The sequence below is a fragment of the Gossypium hirsutum genome, chromosome A05 (assembly GCF_007990345.1).
Source record: "Gossypium hirsutum isolate 1008001.06 chromosome A05, Gossypium_hirsutum_v2.1, whole genome shotgun sequence".
Lineage (NCBI taxonomy): Eukaryota > Viridiplantae > Streptophyta > Magnoliopsida > Malvales > Malvaceae > Gossypium > Gossypium hirsutum.
Window position 1 is genome coordinate 11,020,977 of NC_053428.1, and position 24,262 is coordinate 11,045,238.

Sequence of the window (24,262 nt, forward strand, 5' to 3'; positions counted from 1 at the left end):
TAATGTAAACTCTAAGCTTTTAATGGAGTGAATTGGTGATTAAAAATTGTTGATCAAAAGTTGAGAGAAATGAAAATAAAAATATATAAATTTTTTTGCTTCAATTAGTTATTTTTATTGTCTTAGATTTTCTTTGTTAATGATTTTCTTCAATTCATTAATTTGAATTGGGCTAAGCTGAAAATTAAGCTTAGATTTTGACATAATCCAAAAGTATTAGCATAATTTGAGCAGTGTTGACATAACCTACCAAAATCTAGTTTAGATTTTAACATAATCCAAAAGTATTATCTGCATTTCATGATAAAAATATAAAAATTAATGTATGTGCATTTCATGATGAAGGAATCAAAAATTAAAAAAACTAATCCACAGCATTAAAACTAAAAGTAAGTACTTCACAGAAAAATATGTCACTTGTTTTACTTCTATAGAAATAGCTGGAATTATACAAATATGGAAACACATAGCAATTAGAAACCTTATAGTATATTTTCATCCAAAAAGATGACAAAAAACCTGAAGAAAGCTTATATCAATAAAATATATCACTTGTTTAAAATCAAATTAGATAATCAAACTAATTAGATTGAGAATCGATCCATTACTAATAAAAATTCGTTTAAATCATGAATCAATAAAATTTATAATTAAACCACGAATCAATAATAAAAAAATAAAAGAAAAAAAAAATTAATTGAATCCATTTTTAAAAAAATAGACGGAATAAGCTTAGGAAAGAAAACAACATCCCAAAACCTTAAAATAGAAAATAATAATAAACAAAAGAAACCCACCCACCCACCCACCCACTCATTACATAAGCTAAAAGAAAGAAAAGAAAAGGTTAGGCCCTGAGAGAAAGCCAAGACTTTGGAAAAAAAAAAAAACACGTAGAATTGTAGAAATTTATATGAGAGAGAGTTTGAGGGACATGAGACATGGAAGATTGATACATAGAAAAGTTGAGATTCGGTAAAAGTAATATTTAAAGGAAGATATTGGGAAGTTTATTCTTTATTCGGTTTATGTTTTCCAACAATTTGATTTTTAATTTTATTATGGTTTCAATCTTAATTAAAAATATTTTTATTCTCTACTTAGGAAATTAAAAACAGCATGTGAGCCGTTAAAGTTGAGTTTTAAAAAAGATATAATATTTTATTATTATTTTTAATTGAAAATTAGTTAAACTGTTCATTAGATCAAAAACTAATAATATGACTAATTTAATCACGGATCTGATTTTGATAAACAATTCTCAGCTTTAAAATCAAAGGTTGAATGTTATTGATGTGGTTTCTACAGGGTATTGTTTGATGTTGTGATATGAGTAGTGTGCCGATTGTGACACCATCTATCCTATAACTAACATACGCGTTGAAGAAACAAGAGAATTATCTTCTTTGAAAGTTAAGGAACTTGATACCGTAGGCAAATACCAAGAAAAACAACAGACACCAACCGATGTGTACGACAGCAACTACAGGAAGGAACTCATACTCGAAACCGAACATTTCCTTAATGAATCTCTTAACCGGAATGTCGGGAAATCCAGGCACCTCAAGATCGGAGTTTCGGTCACCCAATTGAGACGTAATAAGGCCATAGAGTGTCCAAGCCACTGGAGTTGCCCAATAATACCACCTCCACCATACCGGGATTCGCGGTCTCGGGATGAGAAAACCCGAGAAGATGTTCCATAAACTTAGGAAGAATGACATGACAATTGCAGCAACTTGTGCCCCTGGAGTGAGAGCAATAACCATCATCCCATACAGTGTGAAGTAGACAAAACTAGCTGTTATGTAGTAGTAGAACCATAGGAAGTTGCTGGCCTTCCATTCATACCCAATCATTGAGTATAGGAGTGCAACGTAGATCGCTGTCTGGATTGCGGTATAGATTATCTCAATTGCCACCTGAACAACAAAGTAAGGTTGGGAGAATGATTCTAGGTCTAACATTAATGATGGTCGAATTAAGTATTTCAACTTAAATTCCGTCATTAGATCACTCCAATGGACATAGTTGATCATTTTCACCTGCGCTAGCGCGTAAGGAAGTTCAGAATACATCCCGGCAGCTCTTTCGCGATAAAAAACGGTTCTCTCTATTGCAACTACGCCTTGCACCGTTGTAGCATTCACTGCTCCAAGGAAAAATACTGCACTATACATCGCTCCGAAAAAGTTCAGCACATCTTGTTGTTTTGCTCTGTTCATGGTTAAGACATAAAACTAGTTTGCTGTTACCGTTACATTGTATAATCAACGGCAATAATCTTTGTTTAATCGAAGAATTGAAGGAACACATTACTTACATTTGTTGTCCTTTGTTCCAAAAGATAAGGCCGAACAAGATGCCGACGACAATTGTTGTGAAGAACCTAATAGCATTGTACCGAGGGTTCCTCTTGTAAGACCAGTGTTGTTTCAGGAAACAAACCTTGCATTGAGAGAGGAATGGTAGAGAATATTTGGTCGGAAAGTGGAGATCCTCAGAGCCCGGAACCGGATGACTGAGCTCTTCAATAAGTTCTTGATTCCTCCTGCAAGTTTTACAACAATATAGAGGAAGCAAATATCAAACTACCACTTCTTAATTTCGTCTTAATTATGGAATTGAATTGGAACATACTGATAAAGGGAGGATTCAGCGTAAATTTCTGCAAAGTCTGCATTCAGCTGATTCTCAACTGCAGGAGCGGTGATTTCAAGCATCCATGTTGCTGGATTATATCCTTCCTTGATTTTTGGAACTCCTGGTATAGCCTGCAATGCAAGTAGCGCACATGTTGCTGATAAATTTTAACAGTCTAATATGAATTTTCTATCATTAATTGACCTACGGAAAACCAAATGCTCACCTCAAAATATTGTACAAGATTGTGAGAGTTGCGACCAAGAGGTCCGGCATAGATGATTTGCCCTCCTCTTTTCATCAACAGCAACTGAACAAGTAAAATAGCAAGTTGAAAATGACTAACATAAATGTAATAATAATTTAGAGGAAAGCATAGGCAGCAAATTCTGAGACAAGAATCTAGCAAAATAAAGCCTATATACCTCATCAAAAGACTCAAAGATGTCTATGCTAGGTTGGTGAATGGTGCACACTACGGTTCTCCCCGTATCAACGGTGTTTCTCACTGTCCGCATTACAATCGCAGCGGCCCTGGCATCAAGCCCGGATGTTGGCTCATCCATAAAGATGATAGAAGGATTAGCAACCAATTCAACTGCAATTGTCAACCTCTTCCTTTGTTCTGTTGAAAGACCATCTACTCCTGGAAGGCCAACTATAGCATCCCGTAGTGGCTTGAGCTCAATCAACTCCATAACCTCTTCAATGAACATCTGTGCATAGTCCAGAGTATCAAATTTAAACCCTTTTTTTTTTTTGGTAATTACAACAGAAAGGGACGGATACTTTTTTTGGAAATGGCATAACCTTTCTTGTCTTGGTGTCAACTTCTGAAGAAAGACGAAGCCAGGCTGAGTACAGCAGAGATTCATAGACTGTGACATGAGGAGAGTGGATATCATTTTGTTCGCAGTAGCCGCTGACACGAGTAAATGTAGCTTGGTTCTTTGGATATCCAGAGATGCTTATGCTTCCCTCAATGTATCCCCCGGTTTTCCTTCCTGCTAATACATCCATCAGGGTTGTCTTTCCGGCACCAGTGACACCCACCAATGCTGTCAATATCCCTGGTCTAAAAGCGCCACTAACATCTCGTAGCAACTTAAGATGATCCTCTTCAACACCTTGGCTCTTCATTTCCTAGAAAAAGAAAACCAACATTTCACCTTAACCGCTTGCCTCTTGAAATCAAAATGTTCTCGAATGAAATGTTGCATTGATCTTACATTACAATAATATGGGAAGTGTTGAGGAATTAGTAACTTACAGAAGGCATATCTACAGAGTAGCTAACATGGTTGAACGCAAGTGAAAGTGGTTTGAAAGGCAACACCATTCCTCTTCCAGTCGGTCGGTCCGTGATGTTGGTGGCATCCGAAGAATTTCTCACTGGCAGATCAGTACCTACAATCCACTCACAAAAGGTCAGGCAAAGCATCATCTAGGAAGAATGGTTTTGCTCCTTACGATTGGAAGTGATATGTTAATACAACATTCTCGATCAAATATTCAGCATGTTTCCTTACCTGGTATGTTTTTTCCCGAGGATGACTCTTTCTTGTTCGTATTTTCATTTTCATCAACAACTATTGCTTTGCAATCACGCAGAGCTGAAAATTGGTTCACATAAAAACCACTTGAAATGTCTTTTGGATGGAAGAGATTACAAGTACGAAAGCAAGCAGCCCTAAAGTTGGATTTTGATTCATATAGCAGTTGTTTGAAGTATTGAGATTTCGTTAAAATGAAAGAAACTAATAAGGTAACCTACGGTTGAGGTAAGTCAACGCCACAATGAATAAAATGTTGAAGAGAACAGAAAATCCGAACAGCGCTGCAACAGAAATCCAAAACCAACGATCTTCTGTATAGAAACCTCTACTCTTTAGAAGGACTTGTCCGACTGTAGTTGCATTAATTCTGGTGTCATTATTTTGCTGCATATACAGCATTTTGTGATACAGTAAGGTCAGGAAAATGTAAGTGCCTAACCAGTGCTTATACACGGAGATGCATCCATACTATATCGACATATACATATACATACACATGCATATATGCTTCAAATTGGAAGACAAATAAAAGGGAAGAGATCTTACTGTATTCCATCTTTTATCAAGAAATTCATTCATGACGATGGCATTTTGTCCATACATCATTGGAGACAAATAGTAGCCCCATATCATCCATGGTTCAATGTCATCTGCAATTAGACAAAGGGTTACCATGCTTGAACCAAAGCGGATTATAACAAAAAAAAAAAATTGCAAAATATTAATTATACAGATCAAACGATAAACAGAAACAATCATCTAATAGAATTTTGACAATAGGAATACCATATTGCTTTCCCTTTTGCTTACTGCTTGGTTTAACTGCAACGCTCTTTGATAGTAATTATAGATGAATTTACCTACCTCTTGCAACAATGAAACCTCCAAGCACGAAAACCATTAGCAAGGTGAAGGTACCCAATGTGTTTGCAATGACTTGTGTTCTTCCTACAGCAGCAATGAACCTAAAGAGGGATAAAGCCATTTGATGTATGCCAAAGAATGCCAGGAACTGTCTGAAGAACCTGGATATATAAAAGGGAAAGAATTATTATATAAAAGAAACTATTACACTTTACAGTTTAAAGTGTTAGTTTTGAGTGTTCACTAAACCAGTGATTATTAGGATATAGAAATAGAATAACTAAACTCTGACTAAGGTTCCTAATTTTCATGGTTGTGAAGAAACTACTAATTTCGTGGTATGTGAGAATGGTGATTGTGAAAATGTGGAGACACCCTACCTGCTAGCAGCTGGAGCAAATCCAATTGTGTAGTATGTGAGGCAGATCCATATTCCGGATTCCATTAATGAAAATGGGATCTTGATGATCCAAATGGGAAGGCTAAAAGCCCATGGAGGATAGAACAAGAAGTCCCTTTGTTTATAGAAAACAGGAAGCCTGAAAATTGTCATTGCAAGTTCTGCCATCCCATTAAACATTACATTGATTAGACTGTAAAACAAAGCTCCGAAAAATTTCGAACCATCTTCCAAATTGCCTGCATGCATTTCTTTTCTGAAAAATACGGTCATGGCAATCAATGACATGATCGTAATTTGGACTGTCTTGAATACATACACGAATGAGTTACGTTTCATTAGCAACCACTCCCTTGCAAAGCATGCTCTGAACAACTCCCAGTTTGAAATGCCATAGTTTTCTGTAACTAATGCAGGATGGCGTGCTACTGATCTGTCATAAGGAACCCTCAGATCGGATTCAAGCTGTTGGCCAATGTGGAATGAGTTGAACCCCTGCACAAACTCGGAAACCGTAACATAACTATAAGGCTGGTCTTTTCTGAACCAATATTGCTCTTGGTCCTTCTTGGAAGTTACTTCTTGCAAAAAGTCTGCAACTCCTTTTCTTTCAGGGCATTTGAAACCCATGTATTCAAAGAACTCAAGGACACCTTGGGTGGGACCTTGGTAGACAATTTGACCTTCCGAAAGTAGGATAAGGTGGTCGAACTGATCGTATGTCTCGGGTGCTGGTTGGAGAAGAGAAATGACCATGGTTACATCCAGGATATGAACCATTTGCCTCATGAACTTGCAAATCTGATAAGTGGTAGAACTGTCCAGCCCCGTTGATATTTCGTCCATGAAGAAGGCCTTTGCTGGACCAACCAACATCTCTCCTGCAATTCAGGCGAACCCAAACTATTAGACTGCCAATATGTAACGACATTCAGCACCATTCTCAGGAGAAATTCAAATTTTGGTAGAAGCATACCAGTGGTCAAACGCTTCTTTTCACCACCAGAAATACCTCTACGCATGTCGTCCCCGACCAGAGTATCCGAACACATTTCTAGTCCAAGTATCTGATTAAAAGATTCTTAAAAAGGGTTAATGTGCTTGGATTGGGGTTTAGTACACAAATAGAAAACTTAGATGAAAACCAAACAACCTTAAGAACATAATCTGTAACCAAGCTGGTTCGTTGGCCTGCCATAGCTGTTGCTTTCATGAATGCATCAATTTCAGGATCTGGCTTGATCCCTGCCTCTTTTTCCCGCTTTGACAGCTCTTTCAATATTTCATATCTGGTGCCAACACCGAGACACCGTCCCGAGAAATCCAATGTTTCCCTTACTGTCATTTCACCATGGTGAACATCATGGTGACCGATATAAGCACATGTTCTTTGAGGAATAAACTCACTCATTTCATAACCACAATATGTGATTCTCCCACTAGACTGCCCACCAATGCCAAGTTATTGAAGCTAAATATTTAAGATAATTCCATCGTTAGTCCTATGGAAAAAGAAATCTTAAAGAGACTCACTCTTAGATCCTGATCAAGCCTTCCTGCAAGTGCTTGCAAGAATGTTGTTTTCCCTGCACCTGGAGGACCCAAAACTAGGGTCATCCTATAAATTTTCAGAACAGATCATTAATCCATAAATAACTGGACATGTCATCCTTCAAATTATATCCTCATTAACAAGTTCAATTTAACATTTCTGATTTCTCTATCCAAATTTACAAATAAGTTGAAATGATAATTAATGTTTTCTTTTCCTAAATTACCTTGACGGTTTCACAATTCCACTGACATCTTTAAGTATCTCAATCTTTCTTTTCCTAGAAGGTACAAGCCGAACCAATCCAAGAATACTCTATGGTTCATGGCAGCATAAAAAATTTAAAAATATATTAGTTATCGAAATTAGAATATATTGTAATAAAAATAAACTATAATTATCAATACAACCAAAGTTTTTGGATCTAACTTAACCCTAAAAAGTTGATTTGTAGCACTTAATTAAGTTATGTCACGTCAATGTGTCATAAGTCAGATTATAAAATGGTAAATTTCAAACTTTGATATTTTTAATGCCCTAACTTCTAATCTGAATATTTGTTGTTTTCTTTTAAGTTAAATTCTTTTTGAGGTTTAAAGTAAATTTTATGTTAAACTATAAATAAATAAAGTAAGAAACACCGTTAAAATAATATTGGTTACTTTCTAAATAAATTGATATGAGACACCTACATAATTATCAACTTAAACATAGTATAAATAAATACAAATTAAATATAATTAATTTTTTTACTTTAATTAACTGATCTTAAATTAAACTTTAAATCTTAATCAGTACTCATATACCCTAAATATTAACATTAATCCTAAATCCTAAATCTTACAAACACTAACCATAAATCCAAAATATTACTTCACTGCTGTTATTAATTAATTTTTGTTTAATCAATATAAATTTTTAAAATGATTAACGTTAAAAGAGAGTTGATATGACAGTTTGATATTAATTAAAAACCTTGTAAAAATATATGATGTTTAAAAGTTTTAATATTTGTTATTTTTATCCGTTTTAATGTATAAGTTTAATTTTATTTGAGCCAATAGTAGTATTTAAATGAAATCCTCTCAACAATGTCGATTTAATAATTCGAACTTATTCCAAATGCTTGAAGAAGCTCACTTCTACTTTTTTAACTATTTGTTAAATTGAAAAAATATTATACAATTCATATATACAATTTCTATAATACTACTACAAGTCAATTGGACTACAACTCAATTCACAATTTATTAATCATTAAAAACTAATCCTTTGAAATTATTCTAATAAAATTTAAACTTACAAAGAAAAAGAAAAAGAAAAAGAGTGAAGGGATACCTCTATAATAGTCAAGGTAACATTAAGCAGTGAAGGAAGAGCTCGGCTTCCTACGTAAACGTCTCCTTCAACTGATAAATGCTCAAATCTAACTTCAATTTTTGGAATTTCAATGCCAACTCTTCATCATTCATAACCCAATTCAATATATTAGATCAGAAATCGATTTTTGTTTAAATTCTAAAAAAGAATTAATCAAATCAATTATCCATAAAATTTAAATTCTAAAAACCTTTAAGATAAATAGTTTTAGACAAAAAAATTAAAGGTTTTACATATAATACAGTTTGAGTATAGTTGTTCAGATCGGGGTGGTATTCTCCTCCCACTAAAATTTGATTATATGATTCGAACTTCACTTCCTCTAATTTAGGTTTTCTTTTTTCTAATACAAAGCTTATCGATTTAAATGTAATATAAAAATATACAAGTTAGAAGAAGTTGGTTTTCACTAAAAATGAGATATACCTATCAGTTCGATCCCTTAATTTCCTGAGAAAAGTTTCATTATCTTGTTCGACAACCTTCAAAATGCTGTCTAGGAGTTGCTTCTTATTCTGTTGTCCAAGCTTAGTTACATCAACTTCGTGAAGAACAACTTTCCCATTATCACCAACATTCCTTATCATACTTTTCCGGAGGCGATCATACATGGGAAGTCGTTCGATGGCAGCCCACATGAGATCCTCCTCCGTGTCATGCCGTTGGCTCCTCTCGAACACTTCGGGCGGAGTTTGCCAAATATCCCGGAACCTCGCCGACCCCCAACCCCCACGCCCGCTGCTCATTGATCTTGCCGATAGATCATCTCCTGCTAAAGCTGACGCCATCTTGATGATGAATGAACTCTAGCTTTTCATTCCGATTGAAAGGAAGATATATCAAAGGCACGACGTCGGTTACTTGCCTATATGAAACTGATTACTTCACTGATGAAAAAGAACGCAAGTGTTTGATGCTTGAAATGTTTGGCAGTGATGAAATGAACTGAAAAGATAACGAGACAATGTACGTCTTGTGATATTAAAGAGAGGTAGTTGGATCCATTAAACATCAGACTCCAGTCGGCTATAATCAACTGTTGTGTGCTGACTATCTAAATTGAGGCCATACTTGTCACTGTCTATTTATTTCTTGTGGTGTTCGTGGCTGTAAATCAATTACGTTTTCTATTTATCTTAAGATATTTTATATTAATATTCAAAATATTCTTGTACTAATATTTTGTTCCTTTTTTTGAACTTTTCTGTTTTCTCTTAACCCATTATCAAATAAATAATTAAGGATAATTAATAACTATATTAATATTTTAAGTAAATTTATTAATATACTAATCAAAATAAAATATTATTATTAATAGAAAATATTAACATTACAATTAATTATTTTTAATTGTTTATTTTTTAAAATTAACAAAATTAAATTACTTTAATTTAAAGAAGTTAATTTTACTCCATATCGAAATTAAAAGGAATTAAAGAAGTGTTAGTTTTACCACTTTCTTTTTTAGAATTTTACAGTTTATAGTTATCTTATACATATATATACTATCACGTCTCATTAGGGATCCACCTATGATATCCTGATATCGATGGCCCTAAATATTGTAGAATGTTATTATTACAAAGGCCTATATAAAAAGACAATCTCTAATGTCCTTTTTTAAACAAAAAGGGGCTTGAGACTAAAGAGGGGGCTTTTTCCTGCCTCTCCAAATTCACCAAGCTGGGATCTCCATTGTCACCACACAACTCTCTACCTTGTATTAAACGAGGTGAAATTGCTTAGAATTATCAGCTCTCACTTTGTGTATTGACAAGTTACTAATTTTCTTTTAATCCTGGATACAAAATTTAAAAACTTAAAAAAATTTTAACATAAGAGCTTTTATTCGTACTAATTTTTTGATGCCTTTTTATAACTCTCAAAAGAAAACAAAATTATAAGAATGTATATTAGACATCTAAAAATCAATCATTCTTGAATGTATAAGTATGGCACATTGCACTTATATGGAGATTTTAAATTTAAACTTTAGAGATGATATTATTAAAATAAATAATCACTAACCCTAAAACATGTTGAACCATGTCTTGTGATATTAAAGAAAGGTGATTGTAAGAATATATGTAAATATAGATAGAAGTTATTATTATTAGGGTAAAATACACTAGTAGTTATCCAACTATTAGTAAACTTTTTTTTGTCACCCAATTATGAAAAGTTACAAAAATATCACCTAATTATTCAAATTTATCTTTTTTTTATCACCGATTGACTAACAGTGACAGCTTTTAAACTTAATATAATAGCAATTGTAACCCTCAACATCTACAAATTATGTCACTTTAATCTTGATTCTAAAAAAATTTAACTCTCAACATTAACACATTGTCTAATTTGATTTTCTTTGTGACATTGAGGCTTAATTTTAAATTTTGAAAAAAATATGAAAATGATTGTATTAAATTTTTTAGTATTTCTATTTTTTATATATTTTCGATCAAGTTTAGTTGATAAATTTATCTCATTTACTTTTTAAGTAAAAAGGTTAAAAAAGAAGAAGCAAAACTAACAAAAAAAAACCAAATTATGATAAAATAATTTTATTTTAATCGAGGTTTATAAAATTATTTTAATAAATGTTTCGAACATAAATGTATATTTCATTTTTTTAAAGGTAATAAAGGTATACTTCTAAATAACGATGAAATAAAATTCCTAACTGCAAAATATGGTAGGGATTTTTTTGATTATTGTTAATAAGAGAATATCCTTTCTCAAAATCGGATGAATAAAAAAAATAGTTTTCATAATGAATAAAATATTTTGTCATATCTCAACAATGAATCGAATGGGGCAAGGAAATAATTTCTTGGTGTTTTACAAAAAAAAAAACACAAAGATCATAATTAAATATCGATATTTTAATTTTTAATTTTTAATTTTCAAACTTATTAACAATACATAATTGATAATATATTAATTTTTAGTGTCCTTATGGTATTAATATCTTTCCCACGCATACTAACTCTCCAATTTGAATATTTCTTTAATCTTTAAAAGATAAATAAAAAAATTTCTTATTAAAAAACAGTTGTAAAAAAATTCCTGAACATGATTTTATACATCAACTATCATTCTTTGCAAAAATAAAAAAATAAAAATATAAACCGATCGCAAATTTTGTTTTTAAATAAGCCCCACATTTTTTTAAAACAAAAAATTCTGTGATTTTTCCTAATTTCATCAGGCTATTTTTATTTTAAAAATGGTTACAACAGATATAAAATTTGCTTTTAATATATCAAATTAATAATATTAAAATTTTTATTTATTTTTAATATAAAATATTTAGAATTACAAATAAAAAGGTTTGATATAAAGCTCAAGTATTTTTATTTTTTAAAAATTTATTTATTTTTCAAGAGACCATAAATTTGAAACCAAAGCAATTCAATGTAAAAAGTATGATTCTTTTATTTAGTTTAAAATAGATTTATTTAACCAAGGAATTTTAATCAAATTAAATTATGATTACAATTTAACGAAGGAAATTAAACGGAATCTTCAATTCGATGGTCCAATTTGATTATGTTTTATAACAATTAATTATTATTCTAATGTAATTTTTGTAATTATATTTGTAACTTTAAGAACAGTGTATTTATTAATTGAAGAATACATCATGTTTAGGGTATGATTATCTTAGAAATTTGTATTTTAATGTAATAATAATTAAAAATGTTTTTATAACTAATTATGTTCTTGTTATTTTTAATTGAAAACCATTAAATAAATAAAGAATAATTAACTAATAAAGAGTAAAATCGTCTTTTTATTTAAACGTCACTTCGTATTTCATAATGGTAGAAGTTTTGATTCCGAGGGCTCGGATCTTTGTCTTTTATGTCATGGGGCCTTTTCTGTATGAGCTGCCTGTTTCTAGGTGTGGATCTTTACTCATCCTGTTCAATGTCTAATTATTTTGAATAAAGGAAAACGAAGGGCCCCCACGGTAATTAATGGCAGCCACCACTCTAACAATAATATTTATTGATTTTATACAATGGGATTGAATTGAATGTGTTATGTTACAAATTTCGGTTGAAATCGAAATAGTTGATTTAATTCAATTAAAAGTCTGTTAATGATATTTTAAGATTTTAATTATTAATTAATTTAGTTTAAAATTAAATAATTAATTAAATTAATTAAATTTAATAATTAATAATATAAATTATATGTAATTTTAATTTAATTAATTTGATTAAATAAATATTATTAATTTATTTGTTTTAATTAAAAATAAAAATATATAAATTTTAATTAATTGATTGAATTAATTAAAATATTTTAATTTAATTTCTTGAAAAAAAGAAGCGCTTAAAATGTGTCAACCTATTTAAGAATTAAACTCATAAGGGCCCACTTGAATTTCCCAACTGTATGATAATATCTTAATCTATAGAACCCAATAGTTGTCACACGTCATGAAATTTGACTTCTGCCTATTGGCAATCATGCCAAACCTAGAGAGTCCATGCAAGGAAATTAAATAAAGTGCCTTTATTATTTGATGTGCATCTGTAGGACACAACACTGCTGTCATATGGAACTTTAAATAAAATTAATGAGATTAAGTTTCTTGAAGAAACTAATTTCATTTCTTTCCACCCATTTTATCAACGGAACTGAGATTGATTGATTTGATAATTTAATTAAATAAATTATTTATTAAAATATTAGAAATTAATTCAATTAATTTTTTAATTTAATTAAATCAATTTATGTCAATTTTTGACTTAATTGATTTAAAATTTTTCTTTAAATTAATACTTTAATTAATTATCAATTAATCTAATCTAAATCGGTCTGGTTCAGATAATATCGTGTGCAGTTAAATAATTGTCAAATTTTTATTTTTAATAGTATTCCGCATTTACCTGAGAACCAAACTTGACAAATTTGAGCTTTCTAATTCTTTATCATTTTTAAAAATAAACTTGTCTTTATTTGTTATTGTCTTCCAATTCAAAATCTTTTCCTCAAAATTTCTTATTCCACTTACTAATGCTATGTGAAAAAAATAATTTGATGGCCATTTTTAACCATATTTATATACTTAACAGATGAAATAAATCCTTTGGTCAAAAAAAAAACAGATGAAATAAATCCATGAAAACTTTGTCACGTTGGGCAAAGCGGATAGAAAAACTTGTCATTTAATTAAAATGTGATTTGTGGGTATACCATTTTACAAGCTTATTTTGCCCACTTATGTGATGGCATCCACTCATTGACTTTTGTAAATTCATGACCACCTTTGTGAAAGATAAAAAGGAAATAGTATACAGAAATCAATAAATTAATCTATATAATCCGCCCCTTCTTTTGGCGTTTGATGAGTCAAGTTCCAACATGTTTGGACAGAGGATTATGGCAATGGAACACGTTTCCGGTACTCTGCAAGTGCCCACAGTGGGTAAATGTTCCTATAGGCTGCATAGTGTAACATGCAGTTTTTCATGAACACTCCAGTAATTTCCTGTCACCAATAGGATTCAATTGTTAGGTTGAAATGAAATCACTGTTTGATCTCTCTTTCTTTTAGGATTTTCAGTAAGCCATATAAATATTATATTAGCACCTGTTGGGGAAAGTCGCCATCTTCCAACTGAGAATTGATTATTAGTTTTGCAGCACGGTGCAGAGGCCTTGGGTCTCTTTCCGCCTGTTTAAAACAAGCGAGTTGTAGTTAAACCGGGTTATCAATATTATATTTAAGTTTCAATTTGTATCCTCAAAGCCTAAGCTTCCACAAAAGCATTAGGTTCACCTGTCCAGCATGAATCAAGCCCATCATAGCCCATGCAGTATGCACCAAGTTTGATCTGCCATCTTCAAGAGGTACATATCTCTGCATCACCAACCACATTGGTGTTATTAATTAAACCATTAAACCCTTGGTATCAAACAGGGCAGATTAGTTGTTTGTGACATTGGAGATTTACTTTTTCAGGACATGATTTGTAGCTCTCTCCCCACCCACCATTCTCTCTTTGTGTTGTAAGTAGGAACTGAACACCTCTCCGCATAGCTTCACAGTTGGTGTATGTCTTGCCTGCAGCTGCAAGGCCTCCGAGTGCAAACCATGTACCATATGTGAAGCAAACTCCCCAGTTTCCATACCTGTTAAGTGTTCGATATGATTCAATTCTAATAAAAAAACGTCTATTCGATTAATCCCGAATCAAACATACCATGAACCATCAGGCATTTGTATATCTTCAAGGTAGTGTACAGCATTCGTGATGAAATTGTCGATTTCTTTCTTCCTGTGCCCAGGGTACAACTTCTTAAACATAACTAAAGCATGGATTGAAGATGCAGTACACTCAATGTATTCATGCTCGATGACAATGTCGGCAAAAAATTCGGTGGGATTAAGCATCTGAACAAGAGCAACATATAAGGAACCATCATTAACATGTGAAAACTAAGAAAGAGTAAACCATAGTTCAATAGCCTAACAGATATCAAGGGCTTAAGCACTTACTTCCAGCCACTCTTGAGCTCCTGCAGGCTCCCAGGCAGCTAATCCTCCATTTTGACTCTATATAGAACAAGTGAAGCATTTGAAGCTTATATAAATAGACAACTTGCTATGACTAAGAGGTATCCTTGAAAATCTAGAATGAGCACATTCTTACCTGCAGAGAGAGTATAACATTGACTGCATCATATAATTGCTGAGGTTCCATTTTCTCACCAACAATTTCTGGTGGCAACATGGACATGAGTAGGCAGCACTGTAAAATAGAGGAGCATCTGTGAAGTCAACATGAATTTATAGAATAGATGCATCACTCATATTTATATAATGCATTTAATTGAGACTAAAGAAATCAGTTACCTTCAAGCCTTCTGCAGTGCAATCAGAAACTTGCCATCCATGATCTTGATCAGAGAAAGTCCAAGATCCCTTTGAAATATGACGGAACATTTGCTTAAAGTCACCGGAAGGGTTGTCCTTGACCTATTCGTTGTAATCGGAAGGCAACAGTTATTGTCAATAGACATACGATGAGCAACAGAAAAAGATTGAAATGACTTGATGATGAATGAATCTGATATTGAACCTGAGATTTCTTGATGAAGTCATGTCCTCTCTTGAGTACAGGTCCGATTTCGTCGGTGAGGTTACTAGCAAGCAAAGCTTGAATTGCGAAACCGGTATCCCACTGTTGGCTTCCAAAACTCTGCAGACCAGTAACCATGGAGTTTTCTAAATGAAAATCTATGCTTGTAGCATCTTTCCTTGTTACTGATTTAATCAATCAATAAGTTTATTTTGGAGAATGAATGTACACAAACCTGCATCTTCATCCCATCTTCAGCAACCCAAAGATAATCCGGGATTCGAGCAAGGTGTTTCTTAAAGTAATCACTATTTGGCTCTTCAGCCCAACAAGCAAGCATGCATAACACCTACTCCATTCAATGGCACCACATGGTTAGCAATCAAATAGACATAACCTTAACATTCTTATTGCCTTTGATAAATTATGATTGTAAAATTACCTTCTCCACACAACCAATGGTGATGTATCTACTATTTTCATCTTCATAATGGATGTGTTTCATTGTTACTTGGAGAGTCCTTTCTCTGATCAACTTGTTAAAAGGCCAGCGAGTAAGCAGCGGTTCGGTACATATATATAGACTGTCCCACATCAGATCCTGAATCAAAGGATGTGGATAGTAGATATCCTCCTGTAACACCAAATTGTTTATCAATGTTATATTAACTTAACTGTAATGTGGTTTATTGCCTTTGCAGTTCGTAATTTGTACAAAACAAAGACAAAACTCACAGGTGCACATAGATGGCGTATTTTCTTCCAGTTAATTTCATTGTAAGGTTGAAGGTAGAGTTCTTCTCTGAGTTGTTCGATGAGAGGTGTGATCGGTCCAACGAACCTTTTGCCATATAGATATGACATAGGCATGTACACCATACGACAGTAGCACCACATTTTAGCTGCACATTTGAAAGTTCCAATTGAACATTAATCAGATTCATTGCTGCCATTGTTGATATATGTCAACTGATATTACTGCATGCAAACCTGGATGCATAGGAAGGAACGAAGGAAGCAGCCAGAACTCTGGGGGCATTGGGTTACAACCGGACCAGTCAAAAACACCAAGTATCTACAAGAAAAAGGGAACATTCTTATCTGCAAAATGGGTAAATTTTAAAGGCCAGTTTGTGCAACATGTGCATTGATGCATACCGAAAGCCAAGTCTTTCCCCAAGAGGGCATATGAGTGACACTGCCATGGTCAAGAATCCACTTGCGGGCTCTCGCACAAGCATTGTCCAGTCCGCCATCGGGTCCTTCCCCGAGAATACGCATGCAAATGTAGCTAAGAGCTGTACAAAACATGGTGCTGTGACCCTCTATATGTAATCCCCATCCACCATCTTCGTTCTGCCATCACATCCATTAAACGCTTCAATTTTACTTGGATATATAACAATTTTATACCAAAATATAGAAAATATACGTACCTGATGATAGTATATATAACGAAGGATTTCTCTACGATGCTCTTCAGGGAATACGGTGTTAAGGTGTCCAGTAATATACATACTGAAAACCTACAATTTTGAGTAGACAACATTAGCACTCGCATTTAGTTAAAGAGTTGATGGACAAGTCCTAGAGAATGAAATTTACCAAGGGCGGAAGGAAAAACAATGGACCAGCATTTTCAGCGGGCCAATGACCGTCGCTGGCTTGCAAAGCAGAGAAGAAATGCACAGCCCTCCTCAGTGTTGTTGTGGCCTTCTCGTACGTGATTTGCTCACCATCATCAATTTTCACAGCTGGTATGCTTTGTTTGAAATTCTTTTCCTTCAGAAACTGCAAAAAGAAAAAAAATTTGAGTAAATTTTACATACTCATAATATAATATGAATCACCAAATTATTTTAATTACTTTCATTTTTTCCTATGAGAAATTTAAGCTTCTGCTTTCATATAAAAAAAAAGAAATTAGAAAGAACCTGGAAATATAAATAAAAAGACTCAAAATTTTACCTTTTCTTTATATATAGATATGGACATTATGGTTATCATTTTGGTCTCTACTTTTTCAAATTTTATTAAAATATTTAACACAAGGTCGTAATTTTTAAGTCGAAATCGTCTTTATTACATTCAACAAAATTGGAATTGACCCACAAACTATAGAAATTTTATGGTTGGTCATAAATCACCAAAACTAGCATTAATTGATGACAGTGTAGGACTTATCAATTAGAAGGATAAGGTTTATCTAAAATTTAAAAGAATTTAGACAAAAATTTAGGCTTGTTTAAAATATGAGTCGAACTCTAGTTTGAACATTTAAGACCCAAACTCAATCCAATCTTATCTATTTTAAGTTTATAATATTTTATACTATGTTATTTTTATATATTATGTAATTTAGAAAATATTAAAAAATAAACATATACTAAATATATAATATTACACTAATATAAACATTAAAATAATGTTAAGATACTATATAAAAATTTTTAATAAATAAAAAATGTATATAACTATTAAATATTAAAATAAAATATTAAAAATATTTTTAAAAATTTTTAAAAAATAATATGGGTGGGCCTAAATGGATTTGAATTAGTTTTTTACAAATAATGACGGGTTTAGACAAAATTTTAAGTTCATATTTCAAGTTGGGCCGAATTTGAATAAACATAAAGTATATTAATATTATGCTTAAGCCCAATCATACCCAACCATGAGCACCTCTAAGTATCAATATATTACATTTATTTATAGAAGGTAGAATATTTTATTATGAGGATATTAGAAAATTCCTTAAAAAAAGGGATAATAGTATATTTAAAGCATCAATAATCTATATTTATGTATGGTAGATAGTTAAAATATTTATATATATATAAATAAAATGTATAAATCGTTGTTACGTTTGACATAAAATCTTATAATTTTTTCTACAAAAATTTAAATTATTTATTAGTGTGCCTGTATTTAAACCATTTATTTAGTTAAAAATTTGATATTTTTTAAATATTTTATCATACAATATTTGTAAATTCCAAATTCTAATTAGGGTATCAAAAAATTTCCTTTTATTATTTATTTATGTGCAAGGTATAAGTCTATGAAGAAAATGATTAGAAATGGAATGGAAGTGTACGAAAAAGAATGTAAAACAGAAACTCCACGCGAAAAACGCATGGTGAGTGTGGTCACGTGGAAACAACTTTGGACGACGCTTTCAAAGTCGTCGCTATTTCTACCCCTTTTTTTCTCTCCGCTTTTGCCATCTCCTTCTTTCTGTCTCCACTTTCATATCGCACCATTACTTATTTATCTTATAATTCATATTTAAACCCCCCCCCAAAAAAAAAAAGCAAATCGCCAAATATGTGTCAAAAATATTAGGAGAAGATAAAAGAATAGGAAAAGCTCAACATGCGAAATCCACTCATTTTGTTTTAATTTATACCCAACAAAAGGTGCAAACTTAATTTAGTGACATCAAATCAACTTTATATAAATTATCTACCTTATGTTTGTCGATTAACTTCATCCACCCACCATCTACTTTCTATGATTAGGAAACTAGGCTATAGAAAACAATATTCGTTTTCGCCCACGTTTTGCCATGCAAAGTTATGTTTTACGCGTGTATATATATAGTAGTAAATTAGATAATCCCATTCCATTAAAACTTTTATAATAAATGTACGTAAATTTTTCTATTGGATCCCGTTATTCGGTTTATATATAAATTATATATGATATATGCATCAAATATAGATCTAAATTTTAAAAAAAAAAAAAAAACTTGTGAAGCTAATAAAAGTATAGTTTTAATGAAAATTTTGTTTTCGGTTAACTCCAATAAAGATGCTCCAAATTTGTAAAGATCATAAATGTATGAGTCAAAAAAATTTTTGAGGGAGGGATTAAATTTTATATCTTTATAATAGTAAAATATATAATTTTATTATTTTAATAATTTATATTTTTCTAATTTTTAAAAAATTAAATTAAATTTTTATTATTTTTTAAAAAATAAAAGTGTAATTTTATCATTATTAATTTAAAATTTTTTATTATAATATGCACGTCAAATAGGATTTTGTATACACGATGGTTTTATTTTCTGGCTTCCGTGCCATGTATTATGATTCGTCATGAAATCAGCAGTATGGGACTTTATGCCAGATATTTCGTGCTAATTACTTAAATCTAAACCACTCATCATAAATTCATAAAAATCTCTGTTTCCTTTTACGTTTAAACATTGGACTTTTATAGAAATATAATTAAAAAAAGAAAAGAGTGGTCTTGTTTAGTAGGTTTTTAAATGCTTTTGACTTTTCAATATTTTATTTAAATTACAATAATAACTTCTTCTTCTTTTTTTTGTTTTTTTATATGGTTTTAAAATAAATGAATTCCAGGTTCAGAAAATTCTTAATCTCGTATTTTAACCCCAGAAAAATAAATAAATGTTAAAGTTCAGCCCATTCTATAATGTATAGAAGAAAATGAAAAAAAAAAATTGGGAGTAATCTTATCATCTCGAATTTTGTTTTAAAAGATCTCATCTTTTACGGATAGCTACATTTTGTAAACTCATCTTTGGCTTCCTATCGTTAGTACACTTACTAATTCTTTGACACCAAAAATCAAAATACTGGACCATATGATTTTGGCCTTTAGATTAAGGCAATGTCATACTCATAACAGACGCAGACGTAAGAAATCCAAGAATATTTAAACCAAATTCACCTAAAAAAAGGACAAAAAATGGGATTATAAATAGAGAGAGAGAAGGTCCCTTAGTTTTGGTCCAAGCCTCCAAGGAATTTACAAAAGAAAAAAACTTTAATTGTTAAAAGGGGTGGGTAAAAATTCCAAATTCAAAAGTGTGAATCGTTTCAAATCTTATGAGATGGTGTGAAAGTGGAAAACGGGTCGGGCATGCAAAAAACTGTGTTTAAAAAAGAGAGAATTAGATACCTGCATACGCCAAAGGAGATCAGCACTAGGCTTGACATGGTGGCGGTTTTTGTAGAAATTTTTGCGAGCCTCTTCAACCTGGGCTCGCTCTTCAGGAGTGCCACTGTCAGGGTCGAATTCCCAGGTTTGTCTCCCCACGTAGTTGTTTGTGCTGTACAAGTACGGCCCATCCACACCCTCTGCAACCTTCAGCTTCCACATTCTGAATCACAAAAATGGACCCATTACTGAGTTGATCATAATGTGGGAGACGATGATTTCCAGGATAACATACAATATTTGTCTCTGTTGAATGGACACAAATGGAACACTATAGTTTGAAGTAAATAAGTAAATTGGATAAATACGTTACGTAATTGGGAATTAAACCTCCCATAAACAACAACAAGCTTTGCTAATTTTATTTATGCTTATGGTGTTTAGTAAGAAACAACCAAAAAACTCACAGCTTGGAGAAAGTATAGATTTTGGACTCAACCTGATCAAGCACTTGTCAACTACAGAAAGGGAAACTTTTATGAGTTTTGCACTTGCAGTAGTACTCAAAAGAAGAAGAAGAAGAAGAAGAAGAAGAAAGATTTGGTAAACTGAAGACAAGATCCTGAACCTGTACTTGAAACTTATGGCCAGGAAAACTATGCTTTATGATGAGTTTTGGGTGCGAAGGGGACAACGGTTTATATAGAGATAAGATGCCAACCACCCCCAATGTTTTGCTTTTATTCCTTTTTTCGCCATGCTTTCGTGGTAGAAATTTTGTTGAAAATTCAGGGTCCATTTTTTTAATGGGTACGTTTAATCTGGAGAGATTAAAACAATAATTACTGAACAATTAGTACGGTTAAATTAAAATCATCGATGATTGGATTTAAACTCGGTTTTGGCATTCACAATAGTAGAAAATAAAATTTGACAATATTTTATTAAAAGTGGTATATGACCAAATTCTTTTTATTAAATAAATAATCATATCTATAATACTGTTGTCTTTCGTTTATTATTGATGTAATTATTTATTATTTATTTAAATAATTATGTTATGCATTCATGTCATTTTTATAATAATTTTAAATTATTTCTTGTATTGAATGATAAATATTTTTTAAAATAATTTCTATTAGTATCATCCTAATATCCTCTACCTAATCAATCAGAAATAAACTAATTAATTTCTTTTTGGCAAAAAAAATTAAACTAATCAATCAGAAAGGGAGAAGAAATTATCTATAGGGTGAAGAGTCGATTATTTTGGGAAATTTTGTAATTAGAGCGTTACCTAAGGGGATGAAAACAGAGGAATTGGATTCTTGGAAAAATATTGAAGCAGCCATCCTCTTTTGTAAAATGAAACATTGTTGAGTAGAGATTTATAGTGACATGTGGGATGCTGAGTGTCACATCTATGCCACTCAAATTGTATTACACATCCATAAAGCAAAATTAAATACAGATTGTTGACACCATTTTTTGGATGAAAACGGGGTCGACTTGGATTTAAAAAAGAATGAAAACGTGAGTCGCCACCAATCCTTTTTTGACGAGGTGTGATCGGGTCACCTCAAAAAGTGGTTGTTTTTAATAAATGATTTAATTTTATTAAAACAACGATTTTGGTCTACGAAATTCAGAAAAATGAGTTCGGGAGCCGGTTACGCACGAGGAAGGATTAGCACCCTCGATACGCCCAAAATTGGTACCTAGTTGATTAATTAGTGTCTTAGTGTCGAAAATTGAAAATTTGAAGAGTTTTAAAAAATGCGATCCTTAAAAGAAAATCTGATATCGTGAATTGAAACATAAGATTCTCTTGTTCCGAAGGAATATCACATCCAGCACGTTAGGACACGATACTCTAAACCATCGAAACCAAGATCACCTTATAGTTTAATGAAACCATACTTTGAAGCTTTAAGAGGATATTTGGCTATTTAGTCAAACGAGAAATCGAAACCCAGCACGTTAGGGCACGTTTTCTCGAGTTTCCAAACGCGAAATATTGCCTTATTTAAAAAAATTTTCCTTTTGGTGTTTAGTGTCAATGCTTGACAAAACAATAACGAATACGACAAGGTGAGCAAAGTAAAATGAGTAACAACAATGCAATAGGCAAAATGAAATGACGAGGCGATTACATAAACAAAGCATACAAATAAATAAATAGAACTAACATTTTAGAAAAAGCACAAGTGTACATGGATAAATAAACAAACACCAAATAACAATGATGACAATAAATACAATTATGTAAAAATATATATATATATGCATGTATAATTTAAAGCCATAAAATAAGAAATATATATAAATTACAGAATATGAAAACATAGATAAGTATGTACATATATATAAAATCGGTAAATATTATAAAAAATGTAAATGTGTATTTATATATTTACAAATCGTGATAATATAAAATATATGTATGTGAATTATAAAATATGTGAAATATACAAAAAGCATTTTTAAGAGTATAAAATATATAAGTATGTATATGATGTAAAATATACATAAATATATGTAAGTATATAAGAATTATGAAATGTGAAAAAATATATTTAAGTATGTATAAGTACGTATATATACATATTATAAATATATAAATATATAACAAAGCATAAACTAATAATAATAATAATAATAATAATAATAATAACATTGGAATATAAAAGAAACGAACATAAAATTAATAAAATATTAAAATAAAGTGAAATGAAAAATATTAAATACGAAAAAATATATGTGTATACACGTACGTAATAAAAATATACACTAGTACATAATTATAATAATAGTAATACTAATAATACTAATAATATAAAAATAATAAGGATATTTAATAAAGATACAAAAATAAACGAAAAAATGATTAAAATTGAATTAAAAACAAAGTTGTAGGGCCAATTTAAAATGAAAACAGAGAAAAGGGACTTAATTGTAACACGCGTGCAACTTGGAGGGTCAAAAGCGCAATAAAACCCAAGTATTAAAACGCTGCGCAGCATGGGGGACCAGAATGAATTCGGGGCGAAACCATGGAGCCAAATTAAAAATAAAAAACCTTGATTGTAAACTCCCAAAAAAGCGGAAGGGCTAAAAGTGCAATTAGCCCTTCCAAAGAAAAACACGCGGATCCTCCCTGGTGCGGGTCGGGTCGACCCGACCCGTGTTCAAAACGACGTCGTTTTATTTGTTTAAACTGGGGGTCCAAAACGGTGCGTTTTGACCCCCTATAAAAGTCAAAAAAATTTCAAAAAAATCATTTGTAGAGCTGAAAGGAAAAAAAAAGGGAGAGAGGAGAGGGGAGCTCGGAGCGATTTCCGGCCAAGGGGGGGTCACCGAACGGCCACCGGAGGCTCGCCGGCGCCGGCGCCGGCCACCGCGTGGTAAAATTTTTTATTTTTTTGTTAACTCTTTTTTTTATAAACTTATGCTATGTAAAAATATATAATAGATGAGTTTTTGAACAATAAAAATAAAAGAAACCTTAGATCTGACTGCCTTTTCTGTTTTCGGGTGTTTTTCTTGCTTGAATCTGCTTTTACTCTTGTATTCTTAAGTAATATTACAATTGAAAATGAAAGGAAAATCCCAAAAAAGAAAAAAATCCCCTGTTTGATCCTTGATTTTGGCTTTTTAAAGCCGATCTATAAACATTCATTTCTTTTTTTTTTTGTTTCCGTTCTTTTGTTTATTCTTTGCCCCATTCCTCGCATGCTTCCTTTTGCTGTTGTTTCTGTCTCTGTTGCAGGTGTGTCAGGTGTGGGTGGTGCACGTGATGGCCAAGGGCAGAGGTAGCATGGGGCGACTGATCAGAGGCGTGCATGCGTGA

The 24,262-nt window shown here is 31.9% G+C and overlaps 2 protein-coding genes across 6 annotated transcripts; both read right to left on the reverse strand.

Moving 5' to 3' along the window:
- Positions 1-1,266: 1,266 nt before the first annotated feature.
- LOC107958479 (ABC transporter G family member 39) lies at positions 1,267-9,420 on the reverse strand. 4 transcript variants are annotated; one of them, XM_016894262.2, is made up of 19 exons: positions 8,822-9,420; positions 8,354-8,474; positions 7,242-7,330; positions 6,997-7,081; positions 6,617-6,907; positions 6,440-6,530; positions 5,444-6,344; positions 5,064-5,224; positions 4,746-4,849; positions 4,418-4,583; positions 4,173-4,256; positions 3,914-4,050; positions 3,454-3,786; positions 3,069-3,359; positions 2,870-2,953; positions 2,641-2,774; positions 2,324-2,551; positions 2,046-2,217; positions 1,267-1,922 (listed from the first exon to the last, which is right to left on the reverse strand). In XM_016894262.2, exons 1-19 carry the CDS (start codon positions 9,181-9,183, stop codon positions 1,398-1,400), a joined length of 4,359 nt encoding a protein of 1,452 aa, XP_016749751.1. In that variant the 5' UTR covers positions 9,184-9,420; the 3' UTR covers positions 1,267-1,397. The 4 variants fall into 4 exon arrangements, with proteins under 4 accessions (XP_016749751.1, XP_040969275.1, XP_040969276.1 ...); XM_016894263.2 differs by lacking the exon at positions 1,267-1,922 and having other exon boundaries at positions 2,105-2,240; XM_041113341.1 differs by lacking the exons at positions 7,242-7,330; positions 8,822-9,420.
- A 4,142-nt stretch (positions 9,421-13,562) lies between these two features.
- LOC107958478 (beta-amyrin synthase) lies at positions 13,563-21,090 on the reverse strand. 2 transcript variants are annotated; one of them, XM_016894259.2, is made up of 18 exons: positions 20,912-21,090; positions 20,434-20,635; positions 17,101-17,286; positions 16,932-17,021; positions 16,654-16,851; positions 16,486-16,570; positions 16,231-16,397; positions 15,938-16,129; positions 15,731-15,844; positions 15,496-15,615; positions 15,270-15,392; positions 15,067-15,165; positions 14,913-14,969; positions 14,617-14,807; positions 14,368-14,545; positions 14,193-14,273; positions 14,004-14,087; positions 13,563-13,901 (listed from the first exon to the last, which is right to left on the reverse strand). In XM_016894259.2, exons 2-18 carry the CDS (start codon positions 20,632-20,634, stop codon positions 13,791-13,793), a joined length of 2,277 nt encoding a protein of 758 aa, XP_016749748.1. In that variant the 5' UTR covers position 20,635; positions 20,912-21,090; the 3' UTR covers positions 13,563-13,790. The 2 variants fall into 2 exon arrangements, with proteins under 2 accessions (XP_016749748.1, XP_016749750.1); XM_016894261.2 differs by lacking the exons at positions 20,434-20,635; positions 20,912-21,090 and adding an exon at positions 17,363-17,381.
- Between the last annotated feature and the right edge of the window lie 3,172 nt (positions 21,091-24,262).